Source organism: Schistocerca nitens, chromosome 4 (assembly GCF_023898315.1).
Source record: "Schistocerca nitens isolate TAMUIC-IGC-003100 chromosome 4, iqSchNite1.1, whole genome shotgun sequence".
NCBI classification, from domain to species: Eukaryota; Metazoa; Arthropoda; class Insecta; order Orthoptera; family Acrididae; genus Schistocerca; species Schistocerca nitens.
This window is the reverse complement of record NC_064617.1, coordinates 861,414,135-861,426,752: the sequence shown is the minus strand read 5'-3', so window position 1 is coordinate 861,426,752 and position 12,618 is coordinate 861,414,135. Positions and strand designations below refer to the sequence as shown.

General features: G+C 40.2%; 1 protein-coding gene across 6 annotated transcripts in view; it reads left to right on the top strand.

Moving 5' to 3' along the window:
* Positions 1-12,618, top strand: part of LOC126253322 (alanine--glyoxylate aminotransferase 2, mitochondrial-like) — a 155,952-nt gene that overhangs the window by 31,203 nt on the left and 112,131 nt on the right. For 4 of the 6 annotated variants that reach the window (XM_049954579.1, XM_049954578.1, XM_049954580.1 and 1 more), the window contains exons 2-3: positions 1,433-1,524; positions 9,565-9,749. In XM_049954579.1, the coding sequence (XP_049810536.1) occupies positions 1,433-1,524; positions 9,565-9,749 (277 nt within the window). Of the gene's footprint in view, positions 1-1,432; positions 1,525-9,550; positions 9,750-12,618 lie in introns of all 6 variants that reach the window. The other 2 variants (XM_049954583.1, XM_049954582.1) reach the window with 1 other exon arrangement.

Below are 12,618 nucleotides of genomic sequence, written 5' to 3'. Positions count from 1 at the left end.
TATACTGAAGGGTAAGTTCCCATCTCCGGAGCTTGAATTTCGTGTGTATGTTTGTGTTTATTTGTGTGTCTATCGACCTGCCAGCACTTTCGTTCGGTAAGTCACATCATCTGTGTTTTTAGATATAACAAAGATGCTGTAACTTACTAAACGAAAACGAAATGATATAACATACCAACACTTTCGTTTGGTAAGTTACAGCATCTTTGTTTCTAGATATGTTTTTCCCACGTGGAATGTTTCCTTCTATTATATATATACACACACACACAGAGAGAGAGAGAGAGAGAGAGAGAGAGAGAGAGAGACATCAGAAGAACTCCCTCCAATCTGAGCATTATACCACAGAAGAGAATGACAACTTCAACTTAAAAGTTAAAGCTTGGCACAATGTTAATTGTTTTGGGATCAGTGTCTCATAGAATTTTTAAATGAAATCATATTTGCCATTGACTATGTTATTCATTATAATTTTCACAGGTGGAAATAGTCCGGATGATGGTGAAAGTCATTTATAAAATTAAAGCTTGAGTTTTCCCTTTCAGCACATAATTTGTCTGGCTATTACAGTTACAAGTGAAAGAGTGAGTAGAGGACAATGAAACAATCCTAATAAACATAGGTCCAGAAATCAATGGTTTCTCTGATACAAGCACAAGTCATGCCAATCTTACAACACTTTCAGTGTCTAAGGCTACATTTATGCTGCAGCTCACAGCAGAAGTATGTATATGCAGTACATGCATGATGGTGTACCACCATACTTTCAGGTGGCTCTTCAGGAATATGCATAATGAATCTTTGACTACAAACAGTGTATCAGTCGTGGCTTGCCAGTACTACTGCCTCCCAAGTTCCCCGCCTTAATTTGATCCTTTTTGTTTGGAAGTATTTGAAAGCTCTGGTGTAGTCCAGCCATGCTGATAGTGTTGATAAACTCTGGAGACACATTATGGATCATGGTAACTTCTTTGGCCCACGCCTGGCTATTTGAACATGTATTGCTACAGATGAGGTAGTGTGCTGAAATCTGCCTTCACACGAATGATAGCCATGTGGAGCACTTGTTGTAATGTATTTGTCGAAAAGTGCATATTTGCAGTTTGGCTCCTTGAGGACTCTGTTATAAGGTGTTCATATGCTGAATTGTAATATGTTATATGGGGAAAACATTGGTTTCCGGACCTATGTTTATTGGGATTATTTGCTTATTTTATTACCATTTATAAAAGCAGTGTTAGATGATTACAGATGTGAATTCAAGCTACATGTGTTAATATCAAGTCATCATTATTAATTCCAAACTAAATATCACTTCTATTCTGTATTTTATCCATGCAATTTTCACAACGTACTGGACAAACTTCTGCTATGAATGTAGAATCGTCTTGTTAGAAGACAATAGCTATTATTCAGAATTTTACTTCCACAGGTTTACGTTTCCTGAAGTTTAGCCAGAAAGACTACCATGCTATGGCAGCACCTGAGATGCCTCCATGTGATTATCAGCCAAAGAAGTACACAGTGAGTATGGACTGTGATCAATGCACAAGAATTATCATAACTGTAAGAAATGTGCTGCTTGATTGTATCTTCAACCTCTATTGCTTTTGGGAGCAGAAAGTCTTAAGCATATCAGAAATGAGCAACAGAAAATGGAGATTCATAAGTTTCTTTGTAAATCCACAACAAAATACACAGGGCAACATTTGCAGATTAAATATGCTGTTAGAAGTTATTAGGCTGTTGGGACATAATTCAGATGTAGAGTGTTATGTGTGTTGTTCAAATATCACAGTAAGAAAGTTCTGTATTTTGTAATACAACTCATAATCAAAAAAACATAGGCCAGAAGCTGGCTGATTTCGAACAGTTCATGTAAAATTTGAGCTTCCTGTATTGTATTTGTTGACAATAATCTAATCTAATACTTGCCATACTTTTTCATAACCACCATATATTTCTGGTAGAACAAAGAGAAGCTGTCACAATAGAAGATGGTTGAATTTATGCATCAATAGTGAGTATCTATTAATGTCAATAAGTAACAATAACATTGTGTACAGGAAAATATTTCATAAGAAATATGACAAAAGCCTTTGAGAGGCTAGAGAGGTAGCAACTATACTAATACTCTGATTTTCATAAATGGGAAAAACCACTTCCAGTTGTTAAAAGAAGTGGAAATCACAGTTTACATTGATAAACTCAATCTTTTATTGCAGTTTGTTTGTTTGGTGAAAGTCTGTGCATTAATTTTATGCTATGATTTGACTTTAAACAAATAACCAGTGACTGGAGCTATGAAACAGTAAAATACTCGATTTGTAATTGTACAGGTAACAACTGACCAAATAAAACATCCACTCATAAAATAGATGAGTATGAAGTCAAAATTTCACTTAAAAAATATTAATTATTTTCAGTATTCATATCACAATATCATGGTTCTTGCAGAAGGAGTTGAGTTTTGGAGCAGGAAAACATGTAAATTCTTTGTTACTTATCTGGTGGAATCATGGAATCAGAGGTGCTGATGACTGTTAGCTGTATTTAAATAGTAGTTATGTTCACAGCAGAAGTCCTGAAGTGATTCTTTGGGTTTCTTCATGTACTTATCTCATGTGAGGATTTTGCTTAATGAAAAGCCTTGAAACAACTCATTTTCTTTTCTTCATTTGTTGACACAAACCAAACTGAACCCAATTAGCACTCCTACAGACTGACTCACTCCGTACTTTCTCATTCTGGTTCTCTGCGCTTGCAGCAGGGATCCCCTTTATAATTTCAACATTGCTGGCTGCTTACAGCATTCTTATAATTAGAAAAGCTGTACAAAATTATTTAATCATGACCTTACACCCAGCAGAAAACACACAATTTTCATAATTAGTATCATAAAAAGAGACTCAAGTGTTAAATATTACATGATGAGTAACAATTAATATTACAGTATATATATTTTAATTGGAATTAAATTGATATTTCACTGCAATAAGGGCAATTCCATTGATTGACACTAATTGTTCTATGCAAAATGTACGATCCCATACTGTATTAAGAACTGGTAATTAACACGTGTACTTTGTGAAAAACTGTCTTTCTATAAGGCTTGAACAAACACTCTGCAACTGTTTCCTTTATTGACTAAGTTGTCTTTGCTTAGTGTAAGTTGAAAATCAAGACATGGCCGTAAATATATAACAATGTAATAAAATTACAGTCAATAAGTGAACCTCTATTTGTTACCTTACACCAGACACATAAACAACACTGAAAACGTAACAATATTATGAAAAGGATAATTGTTCCACACCTTATAGCGGAGATGCTGAGTCACAGATAGGCACAAAAAAAAGACTGTCAGATTGGCATCAGACACTAGAGGCTGTGATCATGTATGTGTGAGTTGTGTTTGCGTGGTGTGTATGTGTGTGTCTGTTGTTTTTGATGAAGGCCTTGTTAGCCGAAAACTTATTGTGTGAAAGCCTTTTTGTTGAGCTTATCTGTGACTCGGCATCTCTGCTATATGGTGAGTAGCAACTATCCTTTTCGTAATATTGTTACATTCCATCCTGCAGTTTCTATTGTTTGAGAACTTAACAAGCTTTCTGATGAATCCTTTCTCAAGCTAGAGTATGTACACAAACACACACACACACACACACACACACACACACACACACACACATACACACACACCAGTGAGCTACAGTGAGCTAGTTGAGGACACTATCTCAGTAATTCAATTCTGGGATGAGGGGTTGTCAGTTGGAGTGAGGGAATGGAGAAAGGAGACAGCACAACCCCTTGTCCCAGTCAACCTGCAAACTGCAGTCCCTGCACTGAGTATTCATCCAGCACAATGTGCCTGTATGCGCAGGTGTGTGTGTGTGTGTGTGTGTGTGTAAAATTTAACACAGGTATTTCATTTTTATTGAGTAAAATGTTGTCATGCAAGATGTTTTGCAGATCTACTATCAGAGGTGGGGGTGTATCAATGTATGTTAAGAGCACATTTGATTTTAATTCTGTAAATGTAAGTAAATATTCATTAGAAGGGACAATTGAATTATGTGCAGCATGTATAAAGATACCAAATGACAAAATTTATGTTATATGTTTATATAGACCACCAGGTGGAGACTTCGAAGTTTTCTTAACAATGTTTTGTGACATGATAGAGAATGTTTTTATATCACACCTGAACAAGTTAGTAATTATAGGAGATTTCAACATAAATGTATTAGCAGATAAGTTACACACTAGACTATTCAAGAATACTCTGCTTGAATATAATGTAAGATACCTGATAAACACTGCAACCAGGGAGACTGAGACATGCCAGTCTGCAATAGATAACATAATCACTGGTATTCATCTTTACGATCTTACATCTTCTGTTATTATAAGTGCTTTGTCAGACCACCATGCAGTAGAACTAAGTGTGCACATAAAAAAGGTTCCTACACACAGTTGCTATAGATATATTAGGGTGAATACAGACCAAAATATAACTCAGCTGAATAATATGCTAAGGAATGTGGATTGGAACAGTGTTCTAACGACACTTCATAGTTATGGCAAATTCTCAAGTGAACTATTCTACATTCTTAACCAAGCCTGCCCATTAATAAAAAAGAGAATTCAGTCACATGCTGTAACCCGAAACTGGATATCAAGTTCAGTCACTGAGGCTAGAGAAAAACTAAGATGGTATGAGTATGCTATGTTAAATGACTTGAGCAATAAAAAATTAAAAGAAGAATTCAAAAAGTATCAGAAATACTATGTAGACCTCCTAATTTCAGAAAAACAGAAACATTTTGAAAGTGTCATTCAGAACTCAAATAATATCTCCAAAACATCATGGTCATTAGTAAATAGAGAAATAGGTAAATCTGGGAACCATACAACTGAACATCACTTGCTGATAAACGGCACAATAGAAACTGATCAGAATAAGATAGCAGATCAATTTAACAATTACTTTGCTTCTGTTGGCTCCAGCATAAACAATCAACTTAAAAATCATAAATACAAATTCAGAGGAACACCAGTGTCAGGATGTATATTTTTGATGCCAACAAGTAAAGAAGAAATAATTAAAATAGTGAGTAGCTTAAAGAATTCCCATGCAGCAGGGTATGATGGTCTTAGTCTGGACACTCTTAAGAAATGTATACATAAAATTGCATCACCTTTATCAACAGTTATCAATTCTCATATGGAAGATGGTCTATTTCCAGATGAGTTGAAAATTGCCCGAGTTGTGCCTATTTTCAAAAAAGGAAACAGGAATTTAGTAGAAAACTTTCGACCCATTTCTGTTCTTCCAATAATATCCAAAATCTTTGAGAAAGTAATATACATAAGAATCTGGAACTTCCTGGTATGCAAAAAAGTGATTTCTAAGGGGCAGTATGGGTTTGTCAAGGGGTCATCCACCATTACAGCAGCATCAAACTTAATCGAAGGTGTCACTCAAGCAATAGATAATAAAGAACATGTATGTGGCATCTTTCTAGACTTACAAAAAGCATTTGACTGTGTTGATACGACCATATTGCTGGACAAACTGTGGAACTATGGCATTCGAGGCACAGCCCATAATCTGATGAGGTCGTACTTGACAAATAGGAAGCAGTTTGTGTCTATTAGCACTACAGAGGGAACATACAAATCAAACACCACTGACATAAATTTTGGTATCCCACAGGGGTCAATATTAGGACCACTTCTTTTTATTATCTATGTAAATGATATTCAGTCCATAACAAACCATGCAACAGCTATCTTATATGCAGATGATACCACGTTAATATGCAGCAATCCAAGCTATTCACAACTCGAAGTGGAATCCAATACTGCAGCAGGCTTAATTCTGCAGTATTTTAATGAAAACAAACTAAAATTAAACACAAATAAATCTGTCTATATTGAATTTGATCTTGGGAGGCAAATAATTCATGAAAACCAAATCTTAATGGGTGACGAATACATTAAAAAACAATACTCGACCAAATTTCTTGGCCTGACACTAGATGCAGAGTTAAACTGGTCTGATCATGTGAATGATATTTGTAAAAAGCTATGTACTACCATATATGTCCTAAGAAAACTGACACCTTTTTGCAACATCACCACTCTGAGGCAAATATATTTTGCACTATTTGAATCCCATCTAAGTTATGGGATAGAGGTATGGGGATCCAGCAGTAAAGGTAATATGAAAAGTGTACTTACCTTACAAAAGAAGGCACTTAGAATTATGGGAAAGAAATGTGCCAGGGAGTCCTGCAGAAATTTGTTTAAAGAATTTAAAATACTAACTGTTCATAACCTGTATGTGCTGAAGATAATCATTATGGCAGTAAACAGTAACAAAACACTCAATAAAGAAATACACGATCACAACACTAGAGGTAGAGAGAGACCCCACATCATCTCTCATAGAACAACACTTTATGAGAAAAGCCCTCACTATGCAGGCATAAAACTACTGAATTGCTTCCATCCTAATATCTCCAAATTGCCCATTACAAAACTAAAAATGAAATTAAAATTATGGCTCCTAAACAATCCTCTATACTCAATAGATGAGTTCCTAGATTTAGTACACTTGTATGATGGAAGACCATCTATCTAAAAATATATGTAATCTCAGGTCTTACACTGTGTCACAAACTGTAAATATTTGAATGTGAGATATGAATACTGTTACAAACTGTAGACTCCTTAATCTAAGTATGGCAATAACAACTTTTTTTTTCTGTATAGTCCAAGTATGTAACTCTGTTCTCTCAACTAAATTTAGAAAAAGTTGTGTAGATAAAAGTGCCAGCCAATAATATGTAACCCTAGTAAGTAAGGCTCTGACTTATCCAGAAGACTGGAACAAAAAAAAGTTTTTTTGTAATCAGTTGATGTTGGATCAAAATAAAAATAAAATAAAATAAAATAAAAAATAAAATAAAAATAAATTATGTGTCTATGGCATATGCATTGTTCCAGAGCACTACAAATTTTATATTTTATTTCACATTTTTGTATAAAAATACCTACTGATCAAGATTAAACAAACAATGGAAGATCCAGGATGGCATGTAACAATATTGTGAAAAGGATAGTTGTTACTCACCATATAGTGGAGACAGTGAGTCACAGATAGGCACAACAAAAAGACTGTCAGAAAGTGATCTTTTGGCCAACAAGGCCTTCATCAAAAATAAACAGCATAAACACACACACACACACACACACACACACACACACACAAATTACCACAGTCTCTGGCTGCTGAGACCAAACTATGAGCAGCAGTGCACATTGGGAGGGGTATCTGAGTGGTGGGGATAAGGAAGCGGCAAGGGGGGAGAGGGGGAAGGATAGCAGGGTAGGGGTCTGGGACAGTAAAGTGCTGCTCGTGGGAGCATACATGGATGAGATGGAGAGAGGGTAGGGTAGCTAGGTGCAGGAGGGAGGTCAGACAGAGGTTGGGGGGTAGTGGGAAAGGAGAGAAGTAAAAAGACAGAGTGTGTGTTGGTGGAATAAAGAACTGTTTAGTGCTGGAATGGGAACAGGAAAGGGGCTAGATGGGTAAGGGCAATGGCTAACGAAGATTGAGGCGACGAGGGTTACAGAAATGTAGGGTATATTCTAGTAAGAGTTCCCACCTGCCCAATTTAGAAAAAAATGGTGTTGGTAGGAAGGATCCAGATGGCACAGGCTGTGAAGCAGTCACTGAAGTGAAGAATGTCATGTTGGGTAGCGTGCACAGCAAATAGATGATCTGGCTGTTTCTTGGGCACAGTTTGTCAGTGGCATTTATGTGGACAAACAGCTTTTTGGTTGTCATGCCCACGTAGAATGCAGCACAGTGGTTGCATCTTAGCTTGTAGATCACATGACTGGTTTTGTAGGTAGCCATGGCTTTGATGGCATAGGTGATATTTGTGATTGGGACTGGAGTAGGTGATGATGGGAGGATGTATGGGACAGATCTATTACAGGGACATGAGCCATGAGGCAAGAGGTTTGGAGCTGGGGCTGTGTAGGGATTGACAAGGATATTTTGTTGGTTTGGTGGGTGGTGGAATACTACTGTGGGATGAGTGGAAGGACAGTGGGTAGGACATTCCTCATTTCAAGGAGCAATGAGAGGTAGTCAAAACCCTGGTGGAGAATGTAATTCAGGTGCTCCAGTCCTGGATGGTACTGAGTCAGGGAAAATGCTCCTCTGTGGCTGAACGGTGGGACTTGGGGGGTGCCGGGTGACTGGAAAGATAAGGCACAGGAGATGTGTTTTTGTACAAGATTGAGAGGAGGGGTTAATTACAATCTATGATGGCCTCAGTCAGAGGCCTGTGTATTTTGAGAGGGATTGCTTGTCACTACAGATGCAACAGGCATGGTTGTCTAGGCTGTATGGAAGGGACTTCTTGGTGTGGAAGGGGTGGCGGCTGTCGAAATGGAGGTATTACTGGTGGTTGGTAGGTTTGACATGGACAGAGGTACTGCTGTAGCTGTCTTTCAAAACCATCTCCTGTCCTACTCAACCCAACAGGACATCTTCCCCAGTGTTGACCTCTACCTCAAAGACGGTTACATCAGTATCTCTGTCCATATAAAACCTACCAACCACCAGCAATACCTCCACTTCGGAAGTACCCACCAATTTCATACCAAGAAGTCCCTTCGTACAGCGGAGCAACCCATGCCCGTCACATCTATAGTGATGAGCAGTCCCTCTCGACATACACCGAGGGTCTCACTGAGGCCTTCACAGACCATAATTACCCTCCCAATTTTGTACAAAAAGCACATCTCATGTGCCTTATATTTCATAAATTTCTGCAGCTTCTTTGTTGAGATTTATGCAGAACTCAGTCCCCTATTGTTGTTTGAAAGTATCCATGATGACATGGTCTCAAAATACGAGTGCATTAAATCAGTGATCCCGACACCACTGATGTTCAGAGCAGACTGACCTAGAGCATGCTGTGAAGTTAAGGGTCACCACCCACCTAACTTAAATGGCCTGAATGTGGTGCAACCTGTTGGAGTGTGGCGGAAAAGTATATTGAATGACTTTTGGGACACACCTTGTATACTTTTCAAAAGCAGCATCTGAATATGTCTCACAACCTGACTCTATGCTTCAATCTGCCAGCACCTCTCTGCTACAGAAGCGCTTGTTTGTACCTTGCTGGACTATCTTTCTTGGGAGAAGGAACATAGTGATGCAGTGACTTAGCCAGTGCATAGAAGCTGTTCCCAGTATGAATCATTCACCCTGCTGTGGAGTGTGTCCTGCAAAAAAACTTGTCTCATATGGCTCACTTGTTAAGAGCATTGCCAATAAAACAGAGGTCAGGCATCAGTTCTGATAATGTCAACAGTTTTAATCAGCCAAGATATTTCATTACATCATACATTCTGCTGCAAAGTGGTCAATTCTGCCATCTTTTTCTGTATTAAATTATAATAAATATAATCATACTTGAAACAAAATTATGTTCACTTAATTAAGTGTTGTTTTACATTATAGGTTTGTTGTAACAGGGACTACATTATGACAAGATTCAAGAAATACGAGAAGATCACCTGGTTCCATGCATTGTATCCTACTATAAAAAGCCTCTGTTAATCCATGATGGATATATGCAGTGGCTCTTTGATCACACCGGCAAACGATATCTAGATATGTTTGGAGGAGTTGTAACTGTTAGTGTTGGACACTGTCACCCGTAAGTAGCTTATAATGTCTGTTTTACATAACAATTATATTTCTGATCAAAGAGAGAAGTCCACTTATCAGCTGATGTAACAGGAGCCACTGTATTAGAGCTGACATGTACACAGAGTTGGGCAGAATCTGTTACTTTCAGAATTCTGTAAAACTTGTTACACACAGACATATTCTAACACCAACAAATGAAATATGTAATTGACAGTTATGGATGCTATACAAACAAAACACTAATTTTAGTTAGGTTTGGTAATTGCTTATCTCTTTTTAAACATCATTCCTGAATTTTGTTATTACATTTTTTTTCATTTGTAAAAAAAATTCAGATTTAATGTAGAAACAATGATAAAAGAAGAAGGTTTTCAGATTTGTACAAGACATTCACTGTGGCCACAGGTGTGAGCATTTGGGCATTTGCATAGTTGTGTGTGTGTGCGCGCACTTTTGCTAGGGAAAGAGCAAGAGTTCGAAAGCTAGTGTAAATTCTGTATTCTCTTGTCTGTTTCTGTGTGTGTGTGTGTGTGTGTGTGTGTGTATGTGTGTGTGTGTGTGTGTGTGTGCGCGCACTTTTGCTAGGGAAAGAGCAAGAGTTCGAAAGCTAGTGTAAATTCTGTATTCTCTTGTCTGTTTCTGTATGTCACACAAGTCAGCCTTGGGCAAGTGATTGCCTTTATTTTACCCATTATTCCATCTAGGAACTACCACTATTGTTAGATAGTGGTTTAGTGATTTTTGATTCTGTTGATGGGTTGCCTTTCTGTATACTTTGATGACACTGAGGAGGAAGTTCGGGACGGTTACACCAAACAACACTCCCATTTTGCAGTAGTTTGTTTATTCACCTCTTTACACATGCAAGGCTTACAAAGAACTGACATGGCGGAACTGTTCAAAGATAATCTTAGCTTAGTTCAAAGACGATACTCAGATCGATGCTGGTGTCGACCTCATGAGGGCCACATAGCTCCACCCCCCCCCCCCCCACACACACAGTACGGAGTACTCTTGAGAGACCGGGGGGGGGGGGGTGACTATGGCATCGGCAGGGGTTGTCATCGGGAACCGGACCACGGTCAGCTCGACAGTGTCATCGGTGAACTTTGTGGATAGATGTCGTGAAGGAAGGTTCGGCCACTGAACCTGGAAGTCGTTGAAGCGAGCCGGACGTCATACTGGGCGTGCGGCGACAGGTAGGCCGGCGGTTTGTGGGTGCAATGGAGCAACAACGATGATGTCTAAGGTGGGCGTGGCGAACACACAAAGCATGTCCAGGTCGACATCGGGCGAGAGGGGAACACATTTCACCAGGTGGCAGGGAATGGCCGAGGTTGAGTCATGATCACTGGATGAAGGGAAAGACACGGCGAACAGTGTATCATTGCGTAGTATTATTGAGATGTCGTGGATTATGTCCGGGGGGACAGGCACAAACACCTCGAGCAAGGGCACGTTCAAAATGGGGGGGCGTGAGAAACCTCGACAGGGTGAGGCAGGTGACAGTGGAGATGTCGAAAAGACCGGCGAAGGGCCTGACGGCTAGGGCATGATCGTAGGTAAGCTCGACGTGGGGAGCAGGGGTCACTCGACGGAGTGTGTGAGACTGGAGTAGGGGGCGAGGTCGGAGGAGAGCTCGACGATTGGAGCTGGAAGTCACTCGATTGAGTGTGTAAGTCCGATGTGGAGGGAGTGGTCGGAGCATCGTGAGCCACGACAGTGAGTGGCGTGGTCGTGGCCTGAGGGGGGGGGGGGGTAGAAGAAGGCTCGACATGAGCAGGCTTAAGTCTGTTGAGAGAGACTGTGACAGCTGAATCTTTCATCTGGATATCATAGGTGTTGGCTGAGCGGTAGAGAACTCGGTACGGACCGGTATATGGAGGTTGGAGGGGAGCATGGACAGTGTCATCTCGGAGCATGACGTACTCGCAATTGTCCAGAGATTTCGGGACGTGAACCTTAGGGTGGAAATGGCTGGCGGGCTGGAGGCGGGAGGATGTGGAGGTTGATATGCTTTTGAGGTCCAAGAAGGAAGGTAAGTCAGACTGAGGGAGAGAAGCAGAAGGGCCAGGGAGAACAATGTTCTGGCCATATATGAACTCGGCTATTGTGCCTTTAACATCTTCCTTATAGATCGCACCAATGCTGAGTAGCACAAGAGGAAGTCGTCCATAGAGAGTCGTGGCATCGAAGAGCCGCCTTGAAAGTGCAGTGCCAGTGCTTAACTAGCCCGTTACTTTGCAGGTGATATGCTGTGGTATGGATGCACCGGATGCCGCAAATGTTACCAATCCCGTTGAACAGGGCCGACTCAAATTGTCTGACCTGGTCAGTCGTGATGATAGCTGGACACCCGAAATGTGATACCCATGACTCGACGAAAGTTCGAGCCACAGTTTCTGCCGTAATATTGGGGAAGGGGACAGTTTCGACCCAGCGAGTTGTTCGGTTGATAGACGAGAGAACATAACGAAAGCCGTTAGAGGGGGGAAGAGGGCCGACAATGTCAATATGAATATGCTGGAAACGCCCAGGAGGGATCAAAAAGGCGCCGAGGGTGGCGAAGTGTGCTTGTGTACTTTGCATCGTTGACATGCAATGCAGGAGCATGCCCACTGCTATCAATCCTTGTTGACATTTCTCCACACAAAGTGATCCGCTACGAGGCGGGCGGACGCACGAAATTATGCAGAGCTTTGAAGACAGCTCGACAGAGCGTGGTTGGGATGAGGGGGCGTAACGTGTCCGTACTGTCGTCACACCAGATGTCACCAGAAATGCCAGGGAAGGTGGTGCAGACGAAGTGTTGTGAAGAGATAGAGTCTGAGATCCGGTTTTGTGCGTCCTCGTTGGCGGGTATGAGGTTAGGCAGT